General features: G+C 51.4%; 1 protein-coding gene across 1 annotated transcript; it reads left to right on the top strand.

Moving 5' to 3' along the window:
* Window positions 31-11,036, top strand: LOC8080924 (serine/arginine-rich splicing factor RS2Z33). Its single transcript, XM_021448272.1, has 10 exons — window positions 31-381; window positions 985-1,127; window positions 2,358-2,400; window positions 2,512-2,607; window positions 2,971-3,113; window positions 3,429-3,468; window positions 3,576-3,671; window positions 3,841-4,007; window positions 4,120-4,206; window positions 9,975-11,036. Exons 1-10 carry the CDS (start codon window positions 172-174, stop codon window positions 10,147-10,149), a joined length of 1,200 nt encoding a protein of 399 aa, XP_021303947.1. The 5' UTR covers window positions 31-171; the 3' UTR covers window positions 10,150-11,036.

Below are 11,590 nucleotides of genomic sequence, written 5' to 3'. Positions count from 1 at the left end.
GCCGCGGCGTCTCCCCCTCGTGACCTCGGCTCGTCCTGCTCTGGCGCTCTCCGCCGCGGCCTCTTCCTCCTCGCCGGCAAGAGACCCCCCGCAATCAGCGTTTGGTGCAATCGCGAGGCTTCGCGGAAGGGTAGAGAAGGTCAGAAGGCAACTCCAGGGAAGGGAGCGGCGATGGGGTTCAAGATCAAATACAAGCAGCAGATGCGGGACCGGGACGTCGTGGCAAGCGGCGGCGCCGGCGGCGATGGCGGCGGAAGCAGTGAAGCTACGCAACCGAAATCGCCGCCGCGAGAACCCTCTCCTTTGCCGCGGCGTTCACCTCCGCCGCCACGAGAACCCGCTCCTTCGCCGCGGCGTTCACCTACGCCGCCTGATGCCGAGGTTAGTTAGGGACTTAGGGTTCGTTCGTTCCGTGATCTCCACCTTGCAGAGAGTCTCTGGGCGCGGACGGTTCACATTCCGCAGGGTTCTTTTGGTGGAATTTGCATCGGTGCCGTTGCCGTGGGTGGTTCTTGAGTTCTTACGCCCGATTTCTTGGGCATTCTTTGTGCCGCTTTGATCGAATGATGGGGTGGTTCGACGATTGGGTGCCGTCGTTTCCTGGACTGAAACTGTTCCCGATTGAATTGGTGGGTTCTTGATTATGGGGAGAAATCAGCCTACCATAAAGTAGAGAAGAAAAATGGTGCAGTTTCGGTTGTTGAATGGTGCCACGGACATTTCAAATGCGGGGTTCTTGCAGTGCCTTGGGCGATCCCGGCCTGATATTCTTTGTTCTCGTGCTTCAGAGTCCGGATAAGTTGTTTCTCTTGTTGGATGACTTGGTGGCATCAGCCGGGGTTTTCATGGATGTTAATCCTTAACAGGGGACAATTCTAGTTTGGGTTCTGAACTTCTGATGCAACTTTAGTGTCTCTGTTATATAATGTTCTTTCTTCAGACTTTTGTATCATGATTCATGAATGTATGGTTCTTGAACTGCAGAGTAAAATACCTCGACGCAAGGACCACTGCGATCCCTATGATCATTCTGGTCAACATGGAAGTACAACCAAGTTGTATGTGGGAAACATGTCTCGGTATACTCGGGAACGAGATCTTGAGGCTGCTTTTGGCAGATACGGAAGGTGAGCAAATTGGGTCTGAAGTCTGAACTTAACCTGTCTGTATCTGCATTGGGAGCTGGTCCTGGATGCTTGGGGTTTCACTTGTTTTCTGCAAATAATCTGTTAATCTATACAATTTACTAACTGGAATCTGTTATTTGGATGTTCTCTAAAAGTGAGGCACGTCAGTAGGAAATTAAATAAGCTATTTAATTTGTTATGTGTTAGAGTCTGTATAATTGAACTTTGCGGTTCTTCATGATTGGTTTAGCCAAAGTTATAAACAGGTATTGTGTTAGTATTACTAACTTTATTAACTTTATTATTCCTATTGACGTGCTATATTAAGCTCACTAGAGCTCTGTTAGATAAAAGGAGGTTACCTGTGGCTAGTGCCTTACAGTTTGTTCTTTTTTCTCGAAGAGAGCTGTATATTATTATATTAATAAGAAAAAAATAGGGGGGAAGAACCCTTACAAAATATATCTTAGAGAAAAAGAACACTTACGAAATCCACGTACACATACACATTTGTCTGGTCTTCTGAACAAGTTCTTCTTAACAGAAGTTATTTTCAGTTTATTGACTAAGCTGTCAGACTCAAGAGACTTAGAGGTTAGTGACTTGACAAGTCCAACTGTGGGCCACTGCTCATTATGTTCCCAGCAAACAGGCTTCGATTGTGACATGAACGCAAATTATCATGTAAAGTGTATATCCAGATTTGGTTCTTCTTTGTTACTCTTTTCTAGTATAAGTGGTGACCTATTCAAGGTTTCTCTTCCTGATGGTTCTGCTTATTTCAAAACTTTCTACATAGTCTATTAGATGTTGAATTTCTTTTGTTTTTTTAACGTAGTTGCATTTCTTATCTAATGCTGCTGTTTTCTATGCTGTACGATCGAGTAGGTTGAGCTTATGCTTGGTCTTTTATTTCCCCTTTTGTGTCGCCAGTTTTCCATCACATGACGAAGGTCCTTGTTCTCTTTAACTGGGTAAGCTTGTTGAAGGTGTTGAGATTGTCACTTTATATTGGTGTTCATGGTTGGAGTGTGGCATTGGTGGAGTTGGTCTCTGTCACTCCTAGATTTTGAGCAGATTTTGGTCATTCTTTTGAAAAAGTTCTCAACTATTCTTTTTATAAAAATAACACTTATGGCAAAGTAATGTTTAGTTTAACTACTGCCCGTCGATACATTTTCATTACTTCGGTTTTAATGTCATTGCCGTTTCTGTCAACCACTTACACAGATTGGTGACGGTGTATCTGCAGGGGAGGAACTATGGCTTTGTTGTAAGTAGAAATCTTCACTTCTTTGATTTGCAAGATATGTACCTTTAATCTTTCTAAGTAGTAACAGGTTAAGACCACAATTGTGTTTTGGTCCGTTGGATTATATTGCAGGTGTTTTATGATCCCAAGGATGCAGATGCTGCAAGAAATGGCCTAGATGGCCAAGAAATTTGTGGGAGCCACATCACTGTTCAATTTGCAAGAGAGGTAATCTGTCACTTTATCACTGTTCTTTTACTGCATGTGACATTGACCAGATGTAGTTATGAAATTACTTGGGAGATAGTGAAATTCTATCTTACCATATTCCTGAAACTGAAATATGAGCTCACATCTTATTGAATTTACTAAATTTTATCAGTGAAAACAAACCAAAAATTCAAAATTTATTTTTTATTGGTTATGGAACATCCTAAATTAATCTTGAGTTCGATAGGAGTTACATGATTAGGTAAAGGTTGGCCAATTAATTTAGGTATTCTGTATATCAGGCCCGTGCAAGTTTATTTGCATGTCTGTCACAAAATTTATCGGTGTAGGTTTTGTAACCTGACTCTTTTTGTCTTGAAGCACAAAATGACTCGATATGACACGCGCTATATTCATGATGATCAAAATGATCAACAAGATGGTAACTCCAAGTTGTTCGTGAGCAACATTTCTTCACTTACCCAGGAAAATGATATTAGTGACCTATTCAGCAAATATGGGAGGTGAGCAAATTAGTTCTGAGCTTAGCCTTTCGTATTTCTATTGGGAGTTGCTCCTGAAACGAAATTGGGCTGGTTGGTTTAACTTATTTTCAGCAATTATTTTTCCTATTGACTGTAATCGGTTTTCTAAAGGTTTGCAAATAAGTGAGTCAAAGTTTTAAGTAGATTTTAGCAATTCTTTTGAAAAAGTTGTTGCCTAATTTTTCTTTATCCAAATAACATTTATGGTAAAGTGGTGTTCAATTTGGCTACTGGATATACATTTTCATTTCTCGAGTCTCATGGAGTAACTGTTTCTTCCAATCGTTCCCCCAGAGTGCGCAAAACGAATCTTAAGGAGAACTATGGTTTTGTTGTAAGTAGAACTTCTCACTATGATTTCGAGTTAATAATTGGTACTTCATGAAGTTCTTCACATTTAAGACTGCCCCTGTGTTTTTGGTTTGCTGGATCATGCTGCAGGAGTTTTGTGATCCCCAGGATGCAGATGATGCAAGGTGTGAACTTAACGGACAAGAATTTAATGGGAACCGCATCAGTGTTAAGTTTGCAACAGGGGTAAGCTTTTGCTGCAACTGTTCCTTACTACATGTGACATTTAAATTCTGTGCACTTCATTTGTTGTGTGTTCTGGTCAACCTTTTGTTGATCTGTTCTTTCATACGTTTTGTGCCCTTTGCTGATCAGATCCCTGTTTTATTTGACATGTTTGTGTTTATTTACCTAGGTTCCACGTGGTCCTGTAGATTCTGCTCAAATCCTCTGCTATAACTGTGGGGCAGAAGGGCACTTTTCTAGTGATTGCAAAGCTGGTGACTGGAAAGATAGGTGCTACCGGTGTGGAGAAAAGGGCCATCTCAAAAGAAACTGTCGGAACAGACCTAAGGATATCGGGTATTTGCTCGCATTCTCTAGCTAGGTTGTATGTGCCCTTCTGCTTTTACATGCCCTTCTGCTTCTTTTTTTTCGTTTGCACACATTTGATCTGTAAGTTTCACAAATACAGGCGAAGGAGAAGCCATTCGAGGTCCCAGTCTCCTGGTCATGGCATGGGCCGAAGCTGGAGATACAGGAGTCGCAGTAGGGGTTACAGGTCTTCTTCTGAAACTTTTTTTTTTCGAAAACGTGCGCTGCACGTGCCTCATTAAGAAGAAGAGAGTTTGTAAAAAATACAACCCCGTAGCCAAAGGCGAGCTGCCGAAGGCAGGACGGTCCACAGAAAAGAAAAACACACAGAGCGCCGGCTTCAACGGCGGAGCTAACTGATTGTACTTCCTGAGCGAGAGATAGTGCTACTAAGAGAGAGGCTTAGGGCGCTCTAGGTAGAAGTGAAGATGGCCAAGTCCCGGAACCCTGCAGCGATCCACTCGGCGGCTTCCTCCTTTGTTTTGCGAACTACCTGGTCCGCGGTGGCAGAGATTGCGTCAAACGTTCTCCTGTTCCGTTCTTTCCAGATCATCCAGGCCGTTAGTAGGGTCGCGGAGTCAAAGCCTCGACGGAGCGCACCTGATACTTCGTTCCGCGACCTGAGCCACCAGTCAAGCAGGGATTGCTGGCCCTGAGCCAGCAGCGTCGGAAGGCCAGCCCAAAGGAGTACGGCGTACCAGACCTGCGTAGAGAAGGGGCAGGAGAGCAGCAGGTGGTCCGCGTGCTCGGCGTGCTGGTCGCAAAGGGCGCAGTCGTCGGTTTGTTGGAGGCCATGTCGCATGCGGCGTTCCGCGGTCCACAGACGTCCATGGAGGGCAATCCAGAAGAAGAACTTCACTTTGTGTGGGCAGCGGACAGCCCAGAGCTCCTTGGCTCCTCTGACTGTGACGCGTCCTTGGAAAAAAAACACGGTAGGCCGAGGCGCTGGAGTACGCGCCGTCCGTAGTCCATCGCCAGACCAGCGAGTCCTGGGTGGAAGGATCTAGCTGTACGCCATCCAAGATGGACCAAAGTCTAATGAATTGTGACATGTACGTGATCGTGGAAGCGGCCGCACCATCCCGCGCCCACTGGCTGTCATGTAGAGCTTCACGGACGGTTCGCCGGCGCCATCGCCTTGGCACAGCCTGGAACACCGCCGGCGCCAGGTAACATAGTCGCCCCTGGGGCAGCCAGGCGTCAGTCCAGAACAAGGCCCGCTCGCCGTTGCCCACCGAAAAAGTGGTCGATGCTTGGAACATGAGGGCAACCGTCTGTTCAGCCGGCGCGGGCAGCCGCGCCCAGGCCTCTTCTGGCGACTCCCTGCGCTTCCATTCCCAGCGTAGCCTCAGCGCTAGTCTGAGGAACCGAAGGTCGGGGATGCCTAGCCCTCCAAGCTCGCGAGGCGACGTCACAATTGGCCATGCGACTTTACATGCGCCTCCGGCCGCGGATTGAGCTCCAGCCCAGAGGAAGCCGCGCCTGATCTTGTCGATCCCTTTGAGTGCCCATGCCGAGAGGGAGCAGCAGATGGATACGTGGACAGGTATAGCCGAAAGGGTTGATTGGACTAGGGTGGCTCGGCCCGCAAGGTTGAGAAGGTGCGCCTTCCAGGTCGGCACTCTTGCAGCCAGTAGATCAATGAGTTCTTGTTCCTTGCTCCTTGCAAGCCTGGAGGTCGTCGGGTTTCCTCGTCTGTTGGACCAAGTGAAAAGCCTGTCATGCAGGAAAAGCTCGTCCAACAGAAGCTCATTGATCGTTCGCCGAAAACGTCTCATTTGGGCGCGGTCCAAGCGTCCGTTGTTTTTATCAGCCGCGTTGAGGATCATGTTGAAGTCTCCGCAGACGAGCCAAGGGCCCGGACAGGCCAGGCGGATGTCGCGGAGCTCCTGCAGGAACGCCGGACGTTCGTCCCTGGACGGTGGGCCGTAGACGTTGGTTAGCCACCACCCCCCAACGGCGACAGGGAGACCGTTACCGAGAATGAGCGCACGGAAAGGTTGGCGCCACTCCAGAGATCGCGACGCCAGCAGGATGCCACACCGCCGGCGGCGCCCACGGCAGGGAGGAACGCGTAATCGTAGTCGGAACCCATCAAGTCGTTGGTTAAAGAGTTAGAGATTACATCAACTTTAGTTTCTTGCAAGCAGACGATGGACGCCCGATGTTCGAAGGTAACGTCGCGGACGGCGTTGCGGTGCGCGCGAGAGTTGAGTCCGCGCACGTTCCAGTTCAAGAGATGATTGGCACTCATTAAGACACCGGTGTGCTTCTTCCCCCAGCTGGTTGCGTTTTGTTCCCTCGCCTTGGGAACATTGCAGCCATGGCCTCTTTTCTCGCGGAGAGGGTCGCAGCTTCGAATGCTGAACGGAACTCTTCATCAACGGCTTGATCGGCGACATGGCTTGCTGCCTTCCCAGTCCACTTAGCTATCATGATCCTCTTGGCTTGGCGCTCTGGGTTGGGGTCGCGGAAGCCCGACTTCGCGGCGAGCCTGGAGCTTCTGCGCGGCAGCCAGGCTTCATCGTGAGGCGAGGCAACGTCTCGCCCCCTGGGGACGTGTGCACGCGGCGTGGTTAGCAGCAGGGGCTCCTGCAGGGGTAGGCGGACGGCCTGGATGAAACCGAGAAGGCTTGGCATGTGTTCGGTGCTGGTCCGCTCCGAATGCGTCGCACTGCTGCGTCCCTCCTGCGCCGGAGACTGTCCGTTGGCCTCAGGTTGCCTTGGGTTCCCCTGCACATCGTCGGCTGTGAGAGGAGCATTCGCAGGCCGCGCACGTAGCAGTGCGGGGGTGTGGAACTCGTCCTCGGCAATGGTCGCCCACCAGTCGCCTTCTGCACAAGAAGGTACTGGCGCGGCGAAGCCGCCGGCCTGCAGCAGGGCTGGAGCCTCACTGATGACGAAGCCAACGAACCCCCTTGGTGGGGATTGAGCGCGTTCGGGCATGATCTCAGGAGAACGGAGGCCTTGGACCGAGTTGTCCAGACCGCGGGCGTGGCCAGCGCATCCGGAGCTCGAAGGAGTCGACGCTTCTGGCGTGCGTGTTTTGGGCGTGCTGGCCGGCTGGAACTGCTTTGCGCTGATCGGACAGAGCATCTTGCCTACCTGCAGGGCCAGGCAGGCATCATCTTGTTGTCCACCATCCCAATCCGAGGGATAATCACAGAAGGGGTGGCTGTTCCGGTGGCGCGGGTCAGAGGAATCTGAACCGGAGTCAGAATTTTGGCGCGGCGTTGGACAGTAGCGATCATCTTCATCCCAGTCCCCATGCTCGTCCGCTTGGTCGTGCCGGTCATCATCGGGCGGTTCGTCCCCCGGCAGCTCAATGTTCTGGTAGGCCACAACGCGCACATGGACGAGGTAGTGCAGGCCTCGTCGCACCGTGTTTTCAGACACATCTGAACACTGGATGCGCGGCTCTGGGATAAACAGCAACTGTTGAGGCTGTATGAGTTGTGGATGCCAGCACCAGGCGGAAACAAAGTACTCCCGGTCGTCTTCCGGTGGCCGGTCCCTGAGGTCGGTGGTCTCGACGTGAGCGCAGCAGCGGCCTAGCACCCTTTGGGCAGTCTCGGGGTCCCTTGCGTGTGCCGGCATATTACGGAGTGCGAGCACCACACGAAATTGGAACGCACCGGCCACAGCTGCTGACATCCTAGTCCAGGGACGCCATCTGAGGGGCATGAGGGCTCCCCAAGGCCTGGAAGACAGGACGCGGTCCCTATCCTCCCGGCGGGCAAAGCAGACGAGGAAGTCCTCAGGCTCATGCACCTTGACGTCTGCGTCTTCGGCGTTGATCTGGAAGCGCTCGAAGAGGGCGTCTTGGATCATTGCTGTTGAAACGAACGGTCGATTGCCCGCGATAGTGGCGACGAGTGCGAGATGGGATAGGTTGTCCTCCGAGCTTTGCAACGCCGCCATCCGCGGCACGATTAGCAGGGACGTCCTAATTGCGCCTGCAGCCACCGCGGCGGCCGTGGCGGTGGCACCATCGACCGAGGGTCTCTCCTCAGGGCCTCCTCTCCCAGACGCAGCTGGCGGAGGGCCGGCCGCTGGGGCTGGTGGTGGTGGTGGAGGTGGTGGCGTCGGCGGAGGAGGCGGTGGTGGGGGAGGCGGCGCCGTTGCTGGAGGATGTTGCGGTGCGCCGGATACCGAATCCACCGAGACCGCACGTCGCCGCCGTGGCCTCGGACCCCCCATGGAGTTTGGGGTTGAGACGGAGCGCCCCGAGACGGTGTCTGCTGAAGCCGCGCGATGCGGGCGTTCGTTGGCGGTGCCCCCTGGCGGCCGTCGACGGTAGCGTGGCCCGGCCGCGAGACGCGGGGAACACGCGCGCTTGAGCCCGCACCGCTGTCGGGGGAGACGACAGTCACTTGCGCGGTGCCCTTCCTTCCAACAATTGTAGCATCTGGCCGGTAGGTGGCATCGAGCCATGACGTGACCCGGGCGGATGCAGTTGAAGCAAAGCCCGTTAAGCTCCGGCGGGGGTGAGCGTGGCGGCGATCGCGGCGGGGAACGCACGCGGCCACATCTCCTGCTTTCGACGTTGAAGAACCCGTCGGCGTCCGGAGCTCCGCGTGCCCGCGGCGGGTACGTGGGCGGTGGGGAGTTCCGACGTTCCGCCGAGAACCCGTCGGCGTCTGGAGGTCCGCACGTGTGCGTGGGCGGCGGGGAGGTCCGACGTTCGGCCGCGCCAAGTCGGGCCGAGGGGGAGCGCTGCTGTTGGAGTAGGCGGCGCTCACGGTGCGGTGAAGCGGCAGGCGAGCGTGCGTGGTGCTCGTGCTGGGGAGAAGACCGCTGCGCGCCTCGGCGGTGGCGGTCCGGCGACGAGCGGCGTTGAAGGGGTTCATTCGCCCGCGGAACTGGAGCTGCGCGTCTCGCAGCCTCCATGAGCCCGGCTCCCCGCCTGCGCGGGCGGCGTCGGCGTGCGCGACTCCGGCGCCTAGCCTGGGCCGGCATTGGTCCCTTGCCCTTCCCTTCCAGCGGCGGCTGGGGCTCCAGATCCGTGTCCGAATCGGAGTCGGAGAGGTCGTCCAGGTCCAGCAGCACACGTTCGGCAGGGTCGCGGTCGAGGGCCTCACGCAGAAGCCCAGGCGAGTCCCGGAAGAGCTCCGACGGCGGCGGCAGAGACTCGTCTGCCAGATCCGCCCAGGCGCGGCTCGGCGCGGCGTCGCTGCTACCCAAGGCATGGAGGAGCTGTCCCGGCGAGCCAGCCTCGAGAGCATTAAGCACCTCGGGAGCCCAGGCGCGGGAGGAGCTCGACTCGGCCATGGTCGTCTTCTAGATCTGGGACGGGAGCCGGCGGGGCAGAGAAGGAGAGGGAGGGAAAAAAAGGGGGTGTGGAGAGAGAGGGGGGAGCGGTGGGAGGGTGGGAGGTCGAAGGAGCGAACCTGCTTGGATGGTCTGCCGGGACGGCGGAGCTTAGGCCGGCGGCGAGGGCGCGGGGGCGGGTCGCCTCAGCGTCATCCTCCGTTGGGATTGTTCTTTTACTCCCTTCTTCTGAAACTTGTTTGAAATATATTCTTGTGCCCTGATTAGCTGCTTGGCTTGTTGAGGAGAAAAGTGAAGTGCGGTAGTATGATGTTACTATGAGGCATAGAAAGAGGAATTGCAATAGTTGTGCTCCACTTGTCCTCTATATGTCGATGTGGTAGACTGACTAATCTTTTCAAATCTCAATATTCTAAGTGGTAATTGATCTCTTCACTGATATCTAAATAAATTGGTTAGGCAAGTGACCTGTTCAATACTGCTGCATTAGGTCTAAACTCTAGACACAAGTTTTCAAGTAAAAACCCACAAGTTCTCAAGTAAAAACCTTGCCTGCAAATAAACTGCTGGATTATATTTTATATAATGCATAGCATGAGAAAGTTGTGTTTTCCATTCCTTTTTGTTATTGTTTGCTTTTGTAACAGTTAATCGTTATTAACTGTGTGGTATCTCCAATAGCAGTCAGCCACCATCTCCAACAAGGGGTAACCGTAATACTGGTGGTGAAGAATTGCCATCAAGAAGCCCCTGTTACAGCCACCACCCCAGGAGCAGGAGCAGCCCCCCACCACCAAGGGAGCCAGCTAAACGCAGTGGTTCATTACGTGATGCAGTCCCCAGGAGAGGTCAGAGGTGACAACCGGAGTCCTGGCCCCAATTATGAGTGATGATTACAGACATTGGCTGTTCACCAAGGGGAAATGCGCCACCATGAATCGAAACTCTGTGGTTGTGAATTCTCAAAATATGCTTTCCTGAAGATTAGGCTACTCCTATGCCATGAGAGACTTCATGTCTGGTGAATCTTGATCGTTACTGTGCACTTTGCCTTCTGTGAAGATTAGGTGGTGAATTCTCTGAAAAGCTATGTTTGTGAGTATACTGAGGCCTGAGCCCTGAGACATCAGACATTCTGTCTGAAGAGTTTTGACCGGATTCAACATTTTGTGAGGAATCTTGTCTGGACTTAATTAGGCTTCTGTGACCTTGAGCATCAAAGGGGCCAGGTTTTGGTATATATGTGAACAACTTCAGGTGAACCAGAGTTGCCAAGGAGCTACATCACCAGACACATGCCTAGTTAGTCTTAGCACTGCCAATGACGATAATGGGTGAATAGTGAACACTGCTATCTGAAACATGTTGTATGGTTGATGATCAGGAGATAGCTTGTTGGCAGGGATGCCAGACAGGAGAGGAGTCATGTGTTACCCAACTATGTGTTCTATTGCTTTTAAGCAGATCTTGCTGGTTCTGAGGAAGACAATCTCTTTGCTTAGGGCCTGAGCCATGACATGGTTTAATGTCAGACAGCAACAGACTTGACATGCAGAACTGATCAATTGGGAATTTTATTTTCTCAGTTATTTTGTGTTTTGGATAGCATGGATCTTATCAGAAGTTAGGTGACTGTACATTTGTGTATCTGCTTAATTGCATGCCCAACTTCTGTTGGGTGTTGCAATTCAAATCAATGTGAACTCAAATTGATGTGCAAATATATTTCTTAGGTTCTGTGTTTAATTTCTTTTCTAGAAGTTTATACGTCTTTTTTTGTAAAACAAAACAGAATAGAGAAAGGCAAGTCATGTTTCTTGTAAAGAAAACCATTTTGATGCAGGAATCTTAAAATCGATGCACCGTTTTTATCAGTGTGTATTAGCGTGTTTAAAGGGGTAATCCAAAATTAGTGTACGACAGGGGGCTTGGTTCATGCAAAGCACATAACTATGGACATGTTGGGCAACTATTTACCGAAATTTATGGGAAAATATGGTTGATTGGAATAATCAAAATTCAGTCATGAAACTACTTGCCCTGACCTGACCAATTTCGGGAATGGGAGTGAAATAGGTAACTAATGAAATGCCATGATATTGTATTTCTACAGCTGATGAAATATAAGTTCAAATCTTGTTGAAGTTACTAATTTTTGGTAGGTAACACTCAAAAGCCTAACTTTCATATGTTAAGACATCTTATGAAACATTTATAAAGATTTTGCTAACATGCAGAACTCAATAGGAACTGAGCCTATAGCCTAAATAGTTGGATGGAAGGTGTAGTCATGCACCCAA

Source organism: Sorghum bicolor, chromosome 9, assembly GCF_000003195.3.
Source record: "Sorghum bicolor cultivar BTx623 chromosome 9, Sorghum_bicolor_NCBIv3, whole genome shotgun sequence".
NCBI classification, from domain to species: domain Eukaryota; kingdom Viridiplantae; phylum Streptophyta; class Magnoliopsida; order Poales; family Poaceae; genus Sorghum; species Sorghum bicolor.
Note: the sequence above shows the minus strand (reverse complement) of the source record. Positions and strands in the feature narration are given on the sequence as shown.